Raw genomic sequence first — 13,984 nt, 5'->3', positions numbered from 1 at the left:
CACCCCATCTGGGTGGAGGTCCCGGGTTCACGACTTCTGGTCTGTGCAGTCGTGATGTTCTTCATGGGAAGAAATACTGTACCCCACCCCCCACCCCGCCCCGGGCCTCTGCAGAGCCTGTGGCCATTGTTTTATACCCAAGAAAGGGCCTAGCCGAGAGTGGGCGGGGGGCCAGGGCCTCTCCGCAGGCTGTCACCACTCCCCGCCCCCCACAGTGCTTAGAGGTCACGGTTGCCAAGGTGTTGGTCAAGCTGCAGGGAGTGCAGGGCCTGTACCAGCTCAGCCAGGAGGAGCACAGCCTGCTGCAGGAGCGGATGAAGAAGCTGCTGGACAAACAGAAAGAGCTGAAGGAAGAGCTGGATGCCTGTGAGAAGGAATTCAAGGAGTGCATGGAATGCTTCGAGAAGCCCGCTGAGAAGCCCGCTACCTCCCAGAACGACAAGAACGAGGTAATGCTTGGAGGGAGGCAGGAGTCCCTAGAACCAGAGGAGGTCAGAGCCCTTTCAGAGAGGCCTAGGAGAGCGAGAAAGCTCGCCGCCAGCTCCGTACAGTTGCCCTCCTCTTGGTCAGAGGGACAGAGCAGGACCTGAGCCCCAGGAGCCTGGGCGCTGGTGGATGTTTCTCAGGCTCCCACTGTGCTGGGAGTGAATGATCATCAAGACTCCTTGAATGACTTTTTTTTCCCCTTGGCCGCTTCTACTCTCTCGTTTGTCCTTGAGCACTCCTGGAGAGTTGTATTTTTTCACCTGCCAATTTTCCTTAGTTATTTTGTGTGTATCTGTCTTGTTTCTTCAGCTAGACTGCAGGCAGGTCCAGGCCAGGGCAGTGTCTCCTTTTGGCTCTCTCATAATGCCCAGAAGAGGCTCTGCACCCACTGGGCGTGGGACAGAAGTCGCGGTCTCTGCCCGAGAGGGAGTAGGCCACGGTCCAGTGGGGGCCACCGTGTGTCAGGGAGCGGTTCAGAGAGCAAGGAGCACGTGGGCCCAGGTCGCTTAGTATCTGTACCTGCTCAGGAGACCGTGACGTGCTGCCAGAAGCCAGGAGTGATGTGACGAAACTAGGGAGCAGGGCTGGCACTTGCTTCTGTTTGCAGGGAGAGGTGCGGGAGCCCAGGTCCAGTCTCAGGAGTGAGCCATAGTTCCTTAGGCGATTGTACCTCCTAGAGAAATACCTCGGGCGAAGCAGGCCATTCCATCAAAAATGACAAAATAAAGCCCTGGGGTTCAGAAGGAGGAGACCTGTAGTTATACCCCAGAGAGGTCACAGTACAAACATAATTTAAGCTATCTTTTTTTGGCCACGTTGGATGTCAGTCATCAGGTGCCTCCAGTTAGGGAGCGCTCTCTGCAACGCTGCTCCGAAGGCTCACTGGCCACAGTTGAATGCTCTGAGTTATCTACCTCCCTCTAGGCTTTAGCAGGGACATGTCTGAGGCAGAGACACCCAGGCAGGGGCCAGGCGGATCACGCAGGCTCGGCTGCCGGTAACTGGCCCTCCACTGCCAACAGATCAGAGACCTGCAGGCCAAACTGCGGGAGCTGCAGCTGCAGTACCAGGCTAGCATGGACGAGCAGGGGCGGCTCCTGGCCGTGCAGGAGCAGCTGGAGGGGCAGCTGCAGTGCTGCCAGGAAGAGCTTCGCCAACTCAAAGAGAAGAGGTCCTCTGCTGCCAAAGAAACCAAGGGAAAGAATGGCAATAAGAACACGAACAAGAACGCCAATGGGGTTACACATAAAAAGGTGGCCAAGCCAAACCTGGAGAATTCTGAGGGCTGCTTTGAGGCTGGAAAGGTGAGTAGGAACCGTAGTAGCCAGACAAGCAGGAGGTTAAAGGAGATCCTGGGAGGAAGAATCATCCCTGCTTCCATTCCGACCAGGGGAAGTATGTGTCAAGAAGCTTCTGGGATCTCTAATGTGTCCAGAATAGTCCATCCTAGTGGCGATTTGGTACCCCCTCTTCCTGGGAAGGCGGGGGAGAGCGGGATGCAGCCCACCCAGACCTGGCACGACAGCTTCTCGGCTGGCCGACTCTTTCGATCCGTCCAGTGCGGTTTTCTGCACCCCCTGTTCTTCCTGGGGTCACATGCCCAAGAGAAGGACTAAATGGATGAAAAGAGAGGAATTTGTTCAAAGCAGTGGTGTACACATAGGTGGAAGAGGATTGGATAAAATGGGAGTCGCCAGGCTGAGGTTGGAAGTGGCAGTTGAGGAGGAGACTCCCTAGCTCTGCTTGGAAATGGCCAGAGAGATGAGGTTCGGGTCCAGAGAGGCCGGGGGTGACTGCCCTCCGCCCTGTGTGCTCTCCGTGCACCCTGACAAGCTGGGAAGCAGCGCGTTCTTGAGAGGGCTCAGCATCGTCGTGCGGGTGGGGACCAGCAGGTCACAGCATCCCCATCCTGCCCCGCCCCTGCCCCGCAGAGTCTGGAGGTGGTGCTCTACTACAAGGCCAGCCAGATGGCCTTGGATGATCTAACAAAAGAGGGAAAGAAGGAGGAAATGAAAGCGGAAAAGGAGGAGGAGAAGAAGGAGGCATCCTGGGCTGACCTAGTTTCTGAGCCATCAGACCCTAAAGAGGTCGAACCCCAAGAAGATCAGGCGGAGGGGTTCGAGGAGGCCCGCAGCCAGGAGGGCAAGGAGGAAGCCGACCAAGAGGAGGACGAGGATGAAGCTGCGGAGGAAAACAACCCCCTCAAACTTTCTGAGAGCAAAAAGGTAACAGAAGCCAAAGGCTGGATCACATGGGAAATGGGCTCTTGGGCGCAGGTGCCCAGCGTTTGGGGGCAACCCGGCCCTCGGATGGACCTTGGCAGAGTCGGGGCCAGCGAGCTCTGCGGCACAGCCCCGGGGGAAGGGGGACGCAGAGGTGGGCTTGGGGAGAGCAGCGTCTGCGGGAAGCGGCGGCCTTAGGCAGCCGGCTGCGGAGCTGCCTCACCAAGACCACCTGCTCTGGGAACCAGGGTGGGCCGGTTGGAGTCCCGCCTCGGTTCCTTCACGTGGTAGCGCCTGGTACTTACTTCAGGAGGGTGCTGACGGGCATTTCTGTCAGCCTGGGCCAGTCACTCCGTCCTGCTTTGCCTGAGGTGCCCTGCTACGGTTGATGTCTGGCTGTGAGGGGCGGGGAGTGGCTGGTGTCGCCCACTGGGCTCTGTGTAGGACGTGGCACGAGGCTGGGGCCAGGCTGATCAGATGTAATAGAATATTTCCGACTATACAGTAGGGGCGTTGGCCAGACTAGGGAGACCAGCCAGAGTCCTAACCCGTTAGTACCGGATCTTGAAAGGTCGGGCTGGGACCAGCCTGGTCCGTGTACCAACTGTACAAAAGTATTTCTCTGCGTTGACAACTGCACATCTATCCAAGTACACGCCCACTGAATCCCTGCCCTGGGTGACATTCACGGAGGGCTCTGACTTCTGAAGGGTTTGAGTAGTGACTGACTCAATCTTTACAAGTTCTTTCTGAACAGGGGAAGAAAATAAGCCACTTGTGATGGGATGACCCAGTCAGCTTGAAGGTTATCTGGAATCTTCCAGCAGTTCAGTCTGCTGCACTGGCTAAGCACCCAGTTACAGTTCTCTTAACCTGGTGGCAGAGGACGGGGAGTTCGCCTTGTGGCTGAGCGGTAACGAACCCAACTAGTATCCATGAAGAGGCGGGTTCGGTTCCTGGCCCTGCTCAGTAGGTTAAGGACCCAGCATTGCTGTGAGCTGTGGTATGGGTTGCAGACACGGCTCGGATCTGGCGTTGCTGTGGCTGTGGTGTACACCGGCAGCTGTAGCTCCAATTTGAACCCTAACGTCCTTATGCCACAAGTACAGCCCTAAAAAACAGAGAAAGAAAGAAAAAAAAAAAAAAAACCAGCTTTGTGGCAGAGGACTGTTACTTAGGATGTGAAAAGTGGGATAACCACAGCCCTTTCTCCACTGTTCTGTTTCTTTGAATTCTTCATATCCCGCCACATGCTGGTTCAGAGGCACATAGATTTCCATGCTTTCCAGGTGCCACATTTCTAAACACCTAACCAGATTTTTCTCCTTCAAAGTCAAGTACATTCCCTGTGTCTACACATAGAAGGGGCCCTTTGCCTCAGTGGGTCCTGCATCTTGTACAGGCAGCTCTACTGGCACACACGTGACCACTGGCACATCCAGTTTCTCTCTGAAAGATGGGTGCCGTCAAGAGCTAGCCCTTTGCTGGTGTGTGTTTGTTTTAGGGCATTTTGTCTCACAACTACAGCATTGGACTCCAAGGGGATGGTAGGGACCAGAGCCCAGAATACTGAGACTTGGTGGAGAGCAGCCAGAACACACGGCTAACAAAGGGACAGGTGGCCTGGCAAGAGGCTGTTCTTCCTAGAGTTACCCAGGCGAAGTTAAGACATCCTACTCGTCTGGAGAGCCCAGCTCTGCTCCCTGGCGCTCCGCTTTCCCAGTTACTGACCTACAGGAAAGGGCTAGAGACAGAACCCTTGCTTGGCAAGATTTGAGGCGGCTATGACAAGCCAGAAACGTGGACCCACCACCCACATTGGACCTAAGCCGCTGCTTAACTCGTTCGGTTTTGCGTCTTCCACAGGCCACTAGTGGGAAGTACCAGGCCCAAGCAGCGGAGAAGAAACACCACCGCTCTCGCTTACCTGTTGTTTATTTAACCTCTTGATCTCTTTCTCTTTTCCCTTTGTTTTATCATGTTCATTATCTGTTGGATTCATGTGTTGATGTCTTTTCACCCCATCTCTCATCTCCTGGTCGCTCCTCGTGCCTCTTTCTCATGTGATGTGTTGCAGCCATCCCCTGCCCCCGATCCCCCCATCTTCTCCTTGCCTCTTGTAGGCCTGGTGGTCATATCGGCTTTGCTCTGGTGCTGGTGGGCTGAGACGTCGTCCTAACGCAGGTACTGGTATTGCGTCCTCTCCTTCCGAGGGATAGAGGGAGGGTGCAGCTTGCCCTGGCCTCTCCTCTTTCCCTTTTCTCTCTGCTGCTTGCTTCTTGCTTTGCTGTTTTACGACAGGTGATATTCAGGTCTGAGTTTTAGTCCTGGCTTTTCCTTGGGCTGCCACAAAGCCCATCACATCTCGGAGCCTGTCTTTGCAACACATAGGGAGTTGGAATGCTCACTGTTGACATGGTGTGAGTTCCTGTCCCCTGGCTGGGAAAATGTGAATGATCCCAGCGTTGTGGCTACTTTCAAGCTCCCTTGACGACTGCTGATGAGCTGATGTCTGTCTGCAAGGCTGGCCTGGCTGCCTTTCGTCTTTGTTTAGCCCCAGAGCCAAGCTCTCACCTGTCACTACCCAGAATGGCAAAATAAGGCATCACTGCCTTTGCCATTGGGTGAGAGAGGAGATCTGGGGAGCTGTGACCCCCACCCCCTCAGGGTCCTTTGTATGAGGGCAGCCTCAATTTGCCCTTCAGCTTTGGCATCAAACCCCTACCATGTGACATACTTTCTACTGAGAAGTTCTCTGGTTTGGGGCTTCTGGTCTCAAAAACATCAGGATGAGAATGCCACATCCCTTTGAGGGGCCAGATTCTAGTGTGACTGGCTTCCCAAGCTAGGCTTTCTGGAGGAACTGTGGTATTGGTGAAAAGTTTCCATTAACCAGAGATGCCATGTTCTCAGGGAACCAGACTGATGTATTCTGGGCACCAGTCCATGTAATCGGATCTGTCAACAGGACACCGAATCCAGGAGGGGGAATGTGGTCTTATGGCCCAAAGTAGAACCATTCCAGGACCCATAAGTGCTTCCCCCTTGGCCTGTGTTGGCTCCTTTCTCATGCTCCCCACCCCCCGCCACTCCCACTCCCCCACCCTCTGCTCCCATCGCTGGAAATGGCGTGTAATTGGCTCAGCGCGCATGTTCAGAGTGGCCGCTGAAGCATTCGTTGGTGGCATTTATCACCATTTCCTTTCCTCCTCTTCCTTTTGTTCCTCTTCAGCCCTTCTCCTCTCTTCTTTGAGACATTCCAGTTGGTGAGAGGGGTCTCTCCCCGTACCTGTTCCTCCCTGCACACCCCCCGGTTACTGAGTCCCTGTGGGTTGAGACCCAAAGCATTCAGCCATCACCTTTCACCTACTCATACCCACCCAGGCCTGGCCAGAGTGAGAGGAAGCAGCTCCTGGGTAAGGGTCCTCCTGGGGAGCCTGGTACGTGTGCCCAGCGCCTGGCGACACTGCCGTACGCAGCTCCCCATCCAGGGACTGAGGCAGCAGAGGGGAGTGGCCGACAGTGGGCAGAGTACCTGGGTGTCTGTCTCTGCTTGTGACAGCTAAGTCTCTGGGGGCAAAATGCATAATCTGAACATTAACTTCTTCAAATGTAGGCCCCAAATGATAAATCCTCTGGTCTCCTTACATGAGGATCAGATGCATTCATGTATATGGAAGTGCTTTGTGAATAACACACCACATAAATAATGCAAAGAGTGTACGCTTACCTAATGCGTACTGTGTGCCAGCACCGTTCTAATCACCTGATATGTATGGACTCGTTTAATTTTCCCAGAAATCCAGTGAGGGGGAGCTACCATTTTGTATGTGATCTGGCTAAGGTGTAGAAAGGTTAAGTGATACAGCCAGTAAATTGCAGGTCAGATTCTAAGGTCTTAACCTTGGCAACAGATAAAATACCAATCCTGTTTCCCCTTCCATCTCTCCTCGTTTTGAGCAATTTTCCTTGGTTGCTTTCAAGTAATTAGGAAGACACCGCACAGCACCTTCTTCATGCAGCCTCTGATCCCATTAGCGCTCTTGATACCGAGGATTACATGGCCAGTTTGTTTCATGTATTTTTTTTTAAATTAACGTATAGTTGGTTTATAATGTTTTTTCAGTTTCTGTGGTATGACAAAGTGACCCAGTCACACACAGTTCCCTGTGCTGTACGGTAGGGCCCCATTGCCCATCCGTTCCAAATAAAACAGTTTGCTTCCAAAACCCCCCAACTGCCCCTCCATCCCACTCCCTCCCCCCTTTCACGTATTGTTTATAAAGCCCCTTTGCACAGTGCATATGCTAAGCATCCTCCCTCCATCCCCATCCTTGGCCTGCAGCTGAGTTTCTGGATCCAAGAATTTCAAATCCAGCATTTCCCATTTATGGAGTTCCCGTCGTGGTGCAGTGGTGTGGGTCGGCAGACATGGCTCGGATCCCGCGTTGCCGTGGCTCTGGTGTAGGCTGGTAGCTACAGCTCCAATTAGACCCCTAGCCTGGGACCCTCCATATGCTGCAGGAAGCAGCCCTAGAAAAGACAAAAAAAAAAATTTCCCATTCATTCATCTCTATTAGGCATGGCCCATTGTCCATTGTTCTCACCTATGAAGTTTTTCGTTTGTTTTTAATCTTCACCCTGTGGTTCCCAAATATTGACTTTCACTGCCAGCTTCACCTTATCCTCCAGGGTGACCAGCCACCTTCTTATCTTCGCCCACATCACAGGAGTGTTCCTCTCCCCGCTCTCAGCCAGCCCACTGGCCACTTTCAGATGCTCTCACAGCAGACGCTGTCATCCGGCTCTTGTTTCCTCAGCCTCTCCAAGGAGATTGTGGGAAATCTTGTCAAATGCCGAGAAAGTCCCCAAACACGGTTTCCTTGATCTGTCAGTTCAGTAACCGGGTCTGAAAGGAGAGCTCTGAAATTGGGAGTCACGCCTACAGGACACCCAATCCCGCCCTCTCCTCAGCCAGTCTGGAGTCTCACCTCTGCCCCGTGTAAAGGGCAGCAGTTCACATCTAAGGCGTCCAGCCCTTTCCTCCTCTAAGAACATCAGACTGACATCTTCACAGTGCGTGTTCGGACGTGAGCATCTGAGTAGGTGTTTTTTTCTAGCTCCCTCTTTCATTAGCTTCTCTCGTGGGTTACTCTGTACGTGCACCTCCAACGTGGCTTTGCTTTCCGTATCTTCTATGCCTCTGAGTAACTCTTCCCACAAATGCAAGGGATTGTCTTTGCTCTTGATTTTTGGCTTAAGAATCCTCTTTTTAGGAGTTCCCATTGTGGCTCAGCAGTACCGAACCTGACTAGCATCTATGAAGAAACAGGTTCGATCCCTGGCCTTGCTTGGTGGGTGAAGTATCTGGTGTTGCTGAGAGCTGTGGTGTGGGTCACAGATGCGGCTTGGATCCTGCCTTGCTGTGGCTGTAGCGTAGGCTGCAAAAAAAAAAAAAAGAATGAAAATCTTTTTAGATCCACTTATTCTCCAAACAAATGCATTCTCGGCATTAATGGTTCATTCTTCATCCTGACTTAAAACCATCTTCCTGATATGTTACAGCATAGCTTATGCCTCAAAACCCAAATTGTTTTTCAAGTAATGGTGTTTTAAAAAGGAATACAAATAGGAATGACTTCCCCAGGTATATATGTTTTCTTGTCCAAGATTTCATGTTGCCGAAATGATGCTTTTTTGTTGTCCCACGAATCAGCAGGATCTGCTGCGGTCTGCAGAGTCTGAAAGCCTCAGCACACTCTAGCACGTGCTCAGGAGGCCACTCCGACACGCCGGGTGACCGGGGCTGTTTTAATGACCTGGCATGTGCCTCCCAGAGCCCCTGACTGGCTTCCTTGAATTTCCTTCAAGGACCTCATTTGCCACAAAAGGGCTGGGCTGCCTGAGAACCTCACGTTTGCCTGGGCTCCGTGGTGCCCTTGCCTCCCCCCACCCGCCGCCAGTCTTAGTGTCCTCTTGACTCTGAGGTCACTTCTCCATCAAGCGGTTGATGCCGCTGCTTTTCCCACGGGCCCAAATTTACCCTCGTTTTCTTGCCATGGCATCCGATCCTTTCTCCTGCAATCTCTTGGCCACCCTGAAGTCTGCTCCCGAGCTTGCTCCTTCGCACAGGAGCTGGCCTTCTGCTGACTCCGTGAGGCATGAACACAGGCACTCGCCCCAGGCGGTGCTCGTAGTGTTGTTCCCGACCCCTAGTGGGGCCGGGACTAAGGCCACAGTGTCTCCAGCGGTTACCCAGGAGGTAAGAGAGACCGGGCCGTGATGCTTCTCACTTCGCTCTCCAGCACCAGCAGGCAGGGATCTCTGGCTCAGGGAGGGGTTCAGAAGGCTGGACACTCACCGTTTGTCTTTGGTCCCCACAGAACATGTTTGGGATGTGGAAGCCTATGGTGTTCTTGGCTCTTGCAGCTGTGGCTCTGTATGTGTTACCCAACATGCGACCGCAGGAGACAGAGTTCTGCCTCATGGAGTGATGGCGGGCCTGGGCCAGCCGAGAGGGCAGATCCCCAGTGGCCACTACCCTCAGCTTTGGGCAGGACACACCGTGCCAGAGCCCCCGCCCCACCCATATGTTCCACGTGTCCCCATCTCCTTAGCCTCAGCCACTCGGGCTGGAAAGGCTTATGGGGAACTACTGGCTCCCATCTCCTGCCTCGTCTAAGGACCTAGGTTCCTTGTAATTAAATGTCAGCTGAATGAAATGAGACTTTGTGGCTTTTTATTTGTTGACTACCTCACAACACAGAACGACTGGGTTAAAGGCAGCTACTCACTTAAGGTTTCTAAGTACGACTCCTCACCCTACCGACGACCTCAGAACTGAAGCTGGCTCTTTGTGCTGCCAGCCGAATCACAGATGGATTGTTCCGCACCTCCTAACCCTCCCAAGGAGCCCAGCTGTGTGCAGAGAAGTGGAACAATCTGGGTGCTTTGGGTGAGGGGGGCCAAATGACCTGCCCTTGGGTTCTGTGCTCAAATCTACTGTGAGAAGATGTGTGTGTGAGCCTTCACGGGTCAGTTCTTACCATTTCTCAAGGGGTGTGCTCTCAGCGATGAATTAATAATCACTCAGGGGCCTGCAGTAAACACATTCAGTGAAGGGACTGCGTACAGAAGGCAGAGTCCGGAGAACCAACAAGCAGTAATGAAGTCCCCAGGCACCCGAGCAGAGCCGTGGAAAGTGGCTACCCTCCCAGGCCTGCGGGGGAAAGGGGAGGGAGCAAGAGCTGGAGGCCTGGAAGGGGTGGGGGGTGTGGCCCGTGTCAGGTGTCAGAGCCGCAGTGAAGGGGGGCAGTTGATGTGCTCCTCCACCCACTCTTCCCATTTGCCAGTTTCCCATGGGTGCCTGTCATTGGCTGATCCCAACTGGGAGCCAGAGAGCAGAAGTACCCAGGTGACGGTTTTTCAAGGCCAGCCTCCTGGATTTCAGGAGCTAGGCGCAGGACTGAAAAGTGATCCAATTGGGGATGAGCAGAATGACGATAATTTATGTCTTCCTGGTGACTTCGTTCCTATGGAACCCTTCATGATGGGTGGTCTCATCATGGACGTTTCCATACAGAAGCCCCCAAGTGTATTCCTGAGCCAGAGTGGGCTGCTTGGTCCCCTGTCTGCTGGGTTCCTGGGACCCTCTCTCTGCCTCCTTCCCACTTGATACCCCAGGAGTTTCATTCACCCAAATATCCAAAGCAACACATACGTACAGAGTATGTACCGTGGTGGGCACTGCTAAGCTAAATGAATTCATTTCTTCCTGGGTCTTTTCCTAGGGGGAATAAGTAGCAAGGACATTTCAAATTAGGAGATTTAAAAATTGTGTGCAGGAGTTCCCGTCGTGGCGCAGTGGTTAACGAATCCGACTGGGAACCACGAGGTGGTTGCGGGTTCAACCCCCGGCCTTGCTCAATGGGTTAAGGATCCGGCGTTGCCATGAGCTGTGGTGTAGGTCGCAGACGTGGCTTGGATCCCGCGTTGCTGTGGCTGTGGCGTAGGCCAGTGGCTACAGCTCCAATTCGACCCCTAGCCTGGGAACCTCCATATGCTGTGGGAGTGGCCCAAGAAATAGCAAAAAAAGACAAAAAAAAAAAAAAAAAATTGTGCGCAGCCCAGAGGAGTGACAAGGCTGACTGACCAGGAGTCTTTCCAGCAGGCCTGGGGCCAGTGCTGAAATCATGACCAGCCCCTACACACAGGGCTGCACCTGGGCAGATTGAAGGCCATTCCTCGGGCCCCTTCTGCCTCCCTCTAAAGAGCTTCTCTTCGAAAATAGGGCTGATTTAGGGTGACCTAGCCCCTTGCTACTCAAAGCATGGCCCACACACAGTATCTACATTTTAACAGGATCCCCAGTTGACTAGTAGGCACAATAAAATTTGAGAAGCACAGCACTTAATTATATTGGATTGTGGATTCTCAGTTGTAACCTAATTGAAATTCCTTTCCAATCCACCTGCTACCACTGCCTCTTTGCTATTAAGTGTAGTGAAGCACTGCTTTTTTTAGGGCCCCACCTGCAGCACATGAAAGTTCCTGGGCTAGGGGTCAAATGAGAGCTGCAACTGCCGGCCTACACCACAGCCAAGGCAACACCTGACCTGAGCCGCATCTGCAGCCGGGGCTGTAGCAAGCGAGGTCCTTAACCGACCGAGCGAGGCCAGGGATCAAACCCACATCGTCACAGAGACAACGTCGGCTTCTTAACCTGCTGAGCCACACACCAGAACTCCGAAACTCTGCTTTTTATCCACTTTAGTCCAGCCACCAGCTAGCTGGAGAACATGTGTGGGAAAGGACTGGAAGATTACCCACTGCTGAGCAGCACTGCTTTAACTTCGGATTTGGAGCCAAGACGGAGGTCGTGGTCTGGTAGGCAGTCAGCTCCCAGTCAGGACATTACCTGGCTCTTGCCAGGCCCCAAACCCAGAGCCCGCACAGACAGGAAAGAGGTCCCTTGCCTCAGCCTCCTTGCTTAGAATACAGAGCACTTCCCTTGAGGATACCTGGCCTCTGTTGGCTCATTTTCGAATACCCTGCTCTTCTTTGGTGTGGGTTCTGTGCTTCCCGGTTCTGCTAATGCACTGGTAGCAGAGTAGATTAAAGAGGTCTGCCTGTGTTTAATGTGAAATGGTCCCCTGAGCTTAGCCTGAAGTCTACAGGGGTGTCTCCTAGAAGCCGCAAGGAGGCATGCAGTCAGGTCCAGACCCAGATAGAACCAAGGACCCAAAACACCTCCAGGGGGCTCCACCTCCCCTCTCTAGGGCCCTCTGCACAACTGCTTCCTTTCTGCTCTCTCCCTGCCCTGCCATCTCCTCTGTTCTCCCTCCCAGGCTACGTGGCAGAGCACACCACCTGCCACCCCTGTCAAGGACCAGCTGCTGGTGGGGGGCACAGTAGGTGGGCCTGAAGATCACAAGGGCTCTAACTATGATTCTGGTAGCTGGAGTGTTAGGATGCAGTGAAGGGAAGAGGGGAGCAATGGGAGATACTGGCAGTGGACTCGACAGGGGATGGACACGGCTGTGAGGATGGCCTAGCTCACTAGGACCCTCTTGGTCCCCAGGGTACCAGCAGAGGAAGCAAACTCTTTTTTTTTTTTCTGATCCTCTATCAGCTGCCAGGCACCACGCTAATCACTTTACATGTTATCTCCTTTCATCTTTACACATGAAAAAAAGTCCCTATGAGGAGTTCCCTCATGGCTCAGTGGGTTAAGGATCCAGTGTTTTCACTGCTGTGGCTCTGGTGATAGCTGTGGCTCGGGTTCGAATGCTGACCTGGGAACTTCCGCATGCTGTGAGCATGGCCAAAAAAAAAAAAAAAAAAAAAAAAAAAAATCCCTATGGGAGTATGATTAACTCTATTTTGTGGATGAGAAAATCGAGGCCCCAAAGAGTGACATTATTTGCCCAAGGTTTCAGAAGCAGAAGAGAGGAGGCTGGCATTCAGCCTATGGATCTTTCCACCCTACCACACCTGGGTCACGGCCACAGTCAGTAATCCCAGACTGATCTAAGTGTCTGCTATGAGCCTGGCCAGCCTGGTGCCATCCCGGTGACATCCCAGGCACCTAAGGAAATGGCCCTAGTTCCAGAAAAAGATTTTCAAACATGGCCCAATGGACCTGCTCCCTCAGATTCTGCTCAGCCCAAGTTAAATATGGCCAATGTCAGTGGCTGACAAGCTGTGCCCCTTGATGGGAGAGGCAGGGCCAGGTGAAAAGCCAGGCAACCTGGTCTCCTGAGACAGGTCAGCGGGTGGTGAGTCAGGGGGCTATAAACAGCCTGTTGGCCACAGGCAACACTGCCCCAAATACTCAGCTGATGAAACCCCCTGTAAGCCCCTCTCTGTGTCCCTGCCTGGCTCACGGAGGAACACATCAGCCTCTCTCAGGGAGGGGGTCCCGCTTGGCAGGCCCTAGGACCAGCCTTGGGCACGATGTGTTCCAGCCCTCATGGCTGGGCCTGGGGCCTGGGCTCATGGGCTATATTGAGGGCTGAGTCACCAGTCCGCGCCTGGATCAGGCTGATTGTGACTGGCTGGCTGCAGCCTGAGTCAGGCCCTGATTTATCCTGGAGAGCGACAGGCTCGGGTTTCTGGGGAGAAGGGGGGTGAGAAGGGTGCCGGGAACCATCCCTGGCACTGGGCACCCCTCTGCGGACCATCCACTCACTCCTCTGGGGCTGCCCGCAGACCTCCACTGGAGAGAAGGCCCGAGAAGGGGGAGGGAGGGTTCTCGCTCCACTTGCTGTCTTCCCTCTGAATACCCCCCACCTTCGGGGAGGCCCTCAGCTTACTAAGGGACCTCAGGTCATGCCCACGAAACAGGACCATGAGCCATTAGGGTCTGTAAAGGGCTGTCAGCTCCAGATAAACGTTACCCCTTCCTCTTCTGCCCGGAGGCTCAGGGAGAGGCACCCATCCTTAATCAGATCTACACCTCAGGGCTTCAAAGACAACATCACTGAATCCTGAGCTGGCACCTCAGGTTGGGTGACAGAAGTCTGCCTTCACGCAGACACACACACACACACACACATACACACACACAACTTCCCTTGTGAGACCCAGCTACGTGTCATGTGTCCCCAGGAGCTGGGCATCTCTCCACAGGATCTCTCCATCAGCACTCATGCCTAATGGTTGGTTTTGGCCATGGGATAAGGTGGCATGGGGGGAAGGAGAGTTCTGGAGATAGGGAAGGAGGGGTGCCAACAGGAGAGTGGAATTCCTGAGCACCTCGTCACAGGCAGCCGACA

General features: G+C 53.6%; 1 protein-coding gene across 14 annotated transcripts in view; it reads left to right on the top strand.

Annotated features, from left to right (window-relative positions):
- Positions 1-9,443, top strand: part of CCDC136 (coiled-coil domain containing 136) — a 31,092-nt gene extending 21,649 nt beyond the window's left edge. For 10 of the 14 annotated variants that reach the window (XM_021078698.1, XM_021078703.1, XM_021078700.1 and 7 more), the window contains 3 exons: positions 216-449; positions 1,509-1,790; positions 2,418-4,779. In XM_021078698.1, the coding sequence (XP_020934357.1) occupies positions 216-449; positions 1,509-1,790; positions 2,418-2,906 (1,005 nt within the window). In that variant the 3' untranslated portion in view covers positions 2,907-4,779. The other 4 variants (XM_005657766.3, XM_013990817.2, XM_013990821.2 and 1 more) reach the window with 4 other exon arrangements.

Source organism: Sus scrofa, chromosome 18 (genome assembly GCF_000003025.6).
Source record: "Sus scrofa isolate TJ Tabasco breed Duroc chromosome 18, Sscrofa11.1, whole genome shotgun sequence".
NCBI classification, from domain to species: Eukaryota; Metazoa; Chordata; class Mammalia; order Artiodactyla; family Suidae; genus Sus; species Sus scrofa.
Note: the sequence above shows the minus strand (reverse complement) of the source record. Positions and strands in the feature narration are given on the sequence as shown.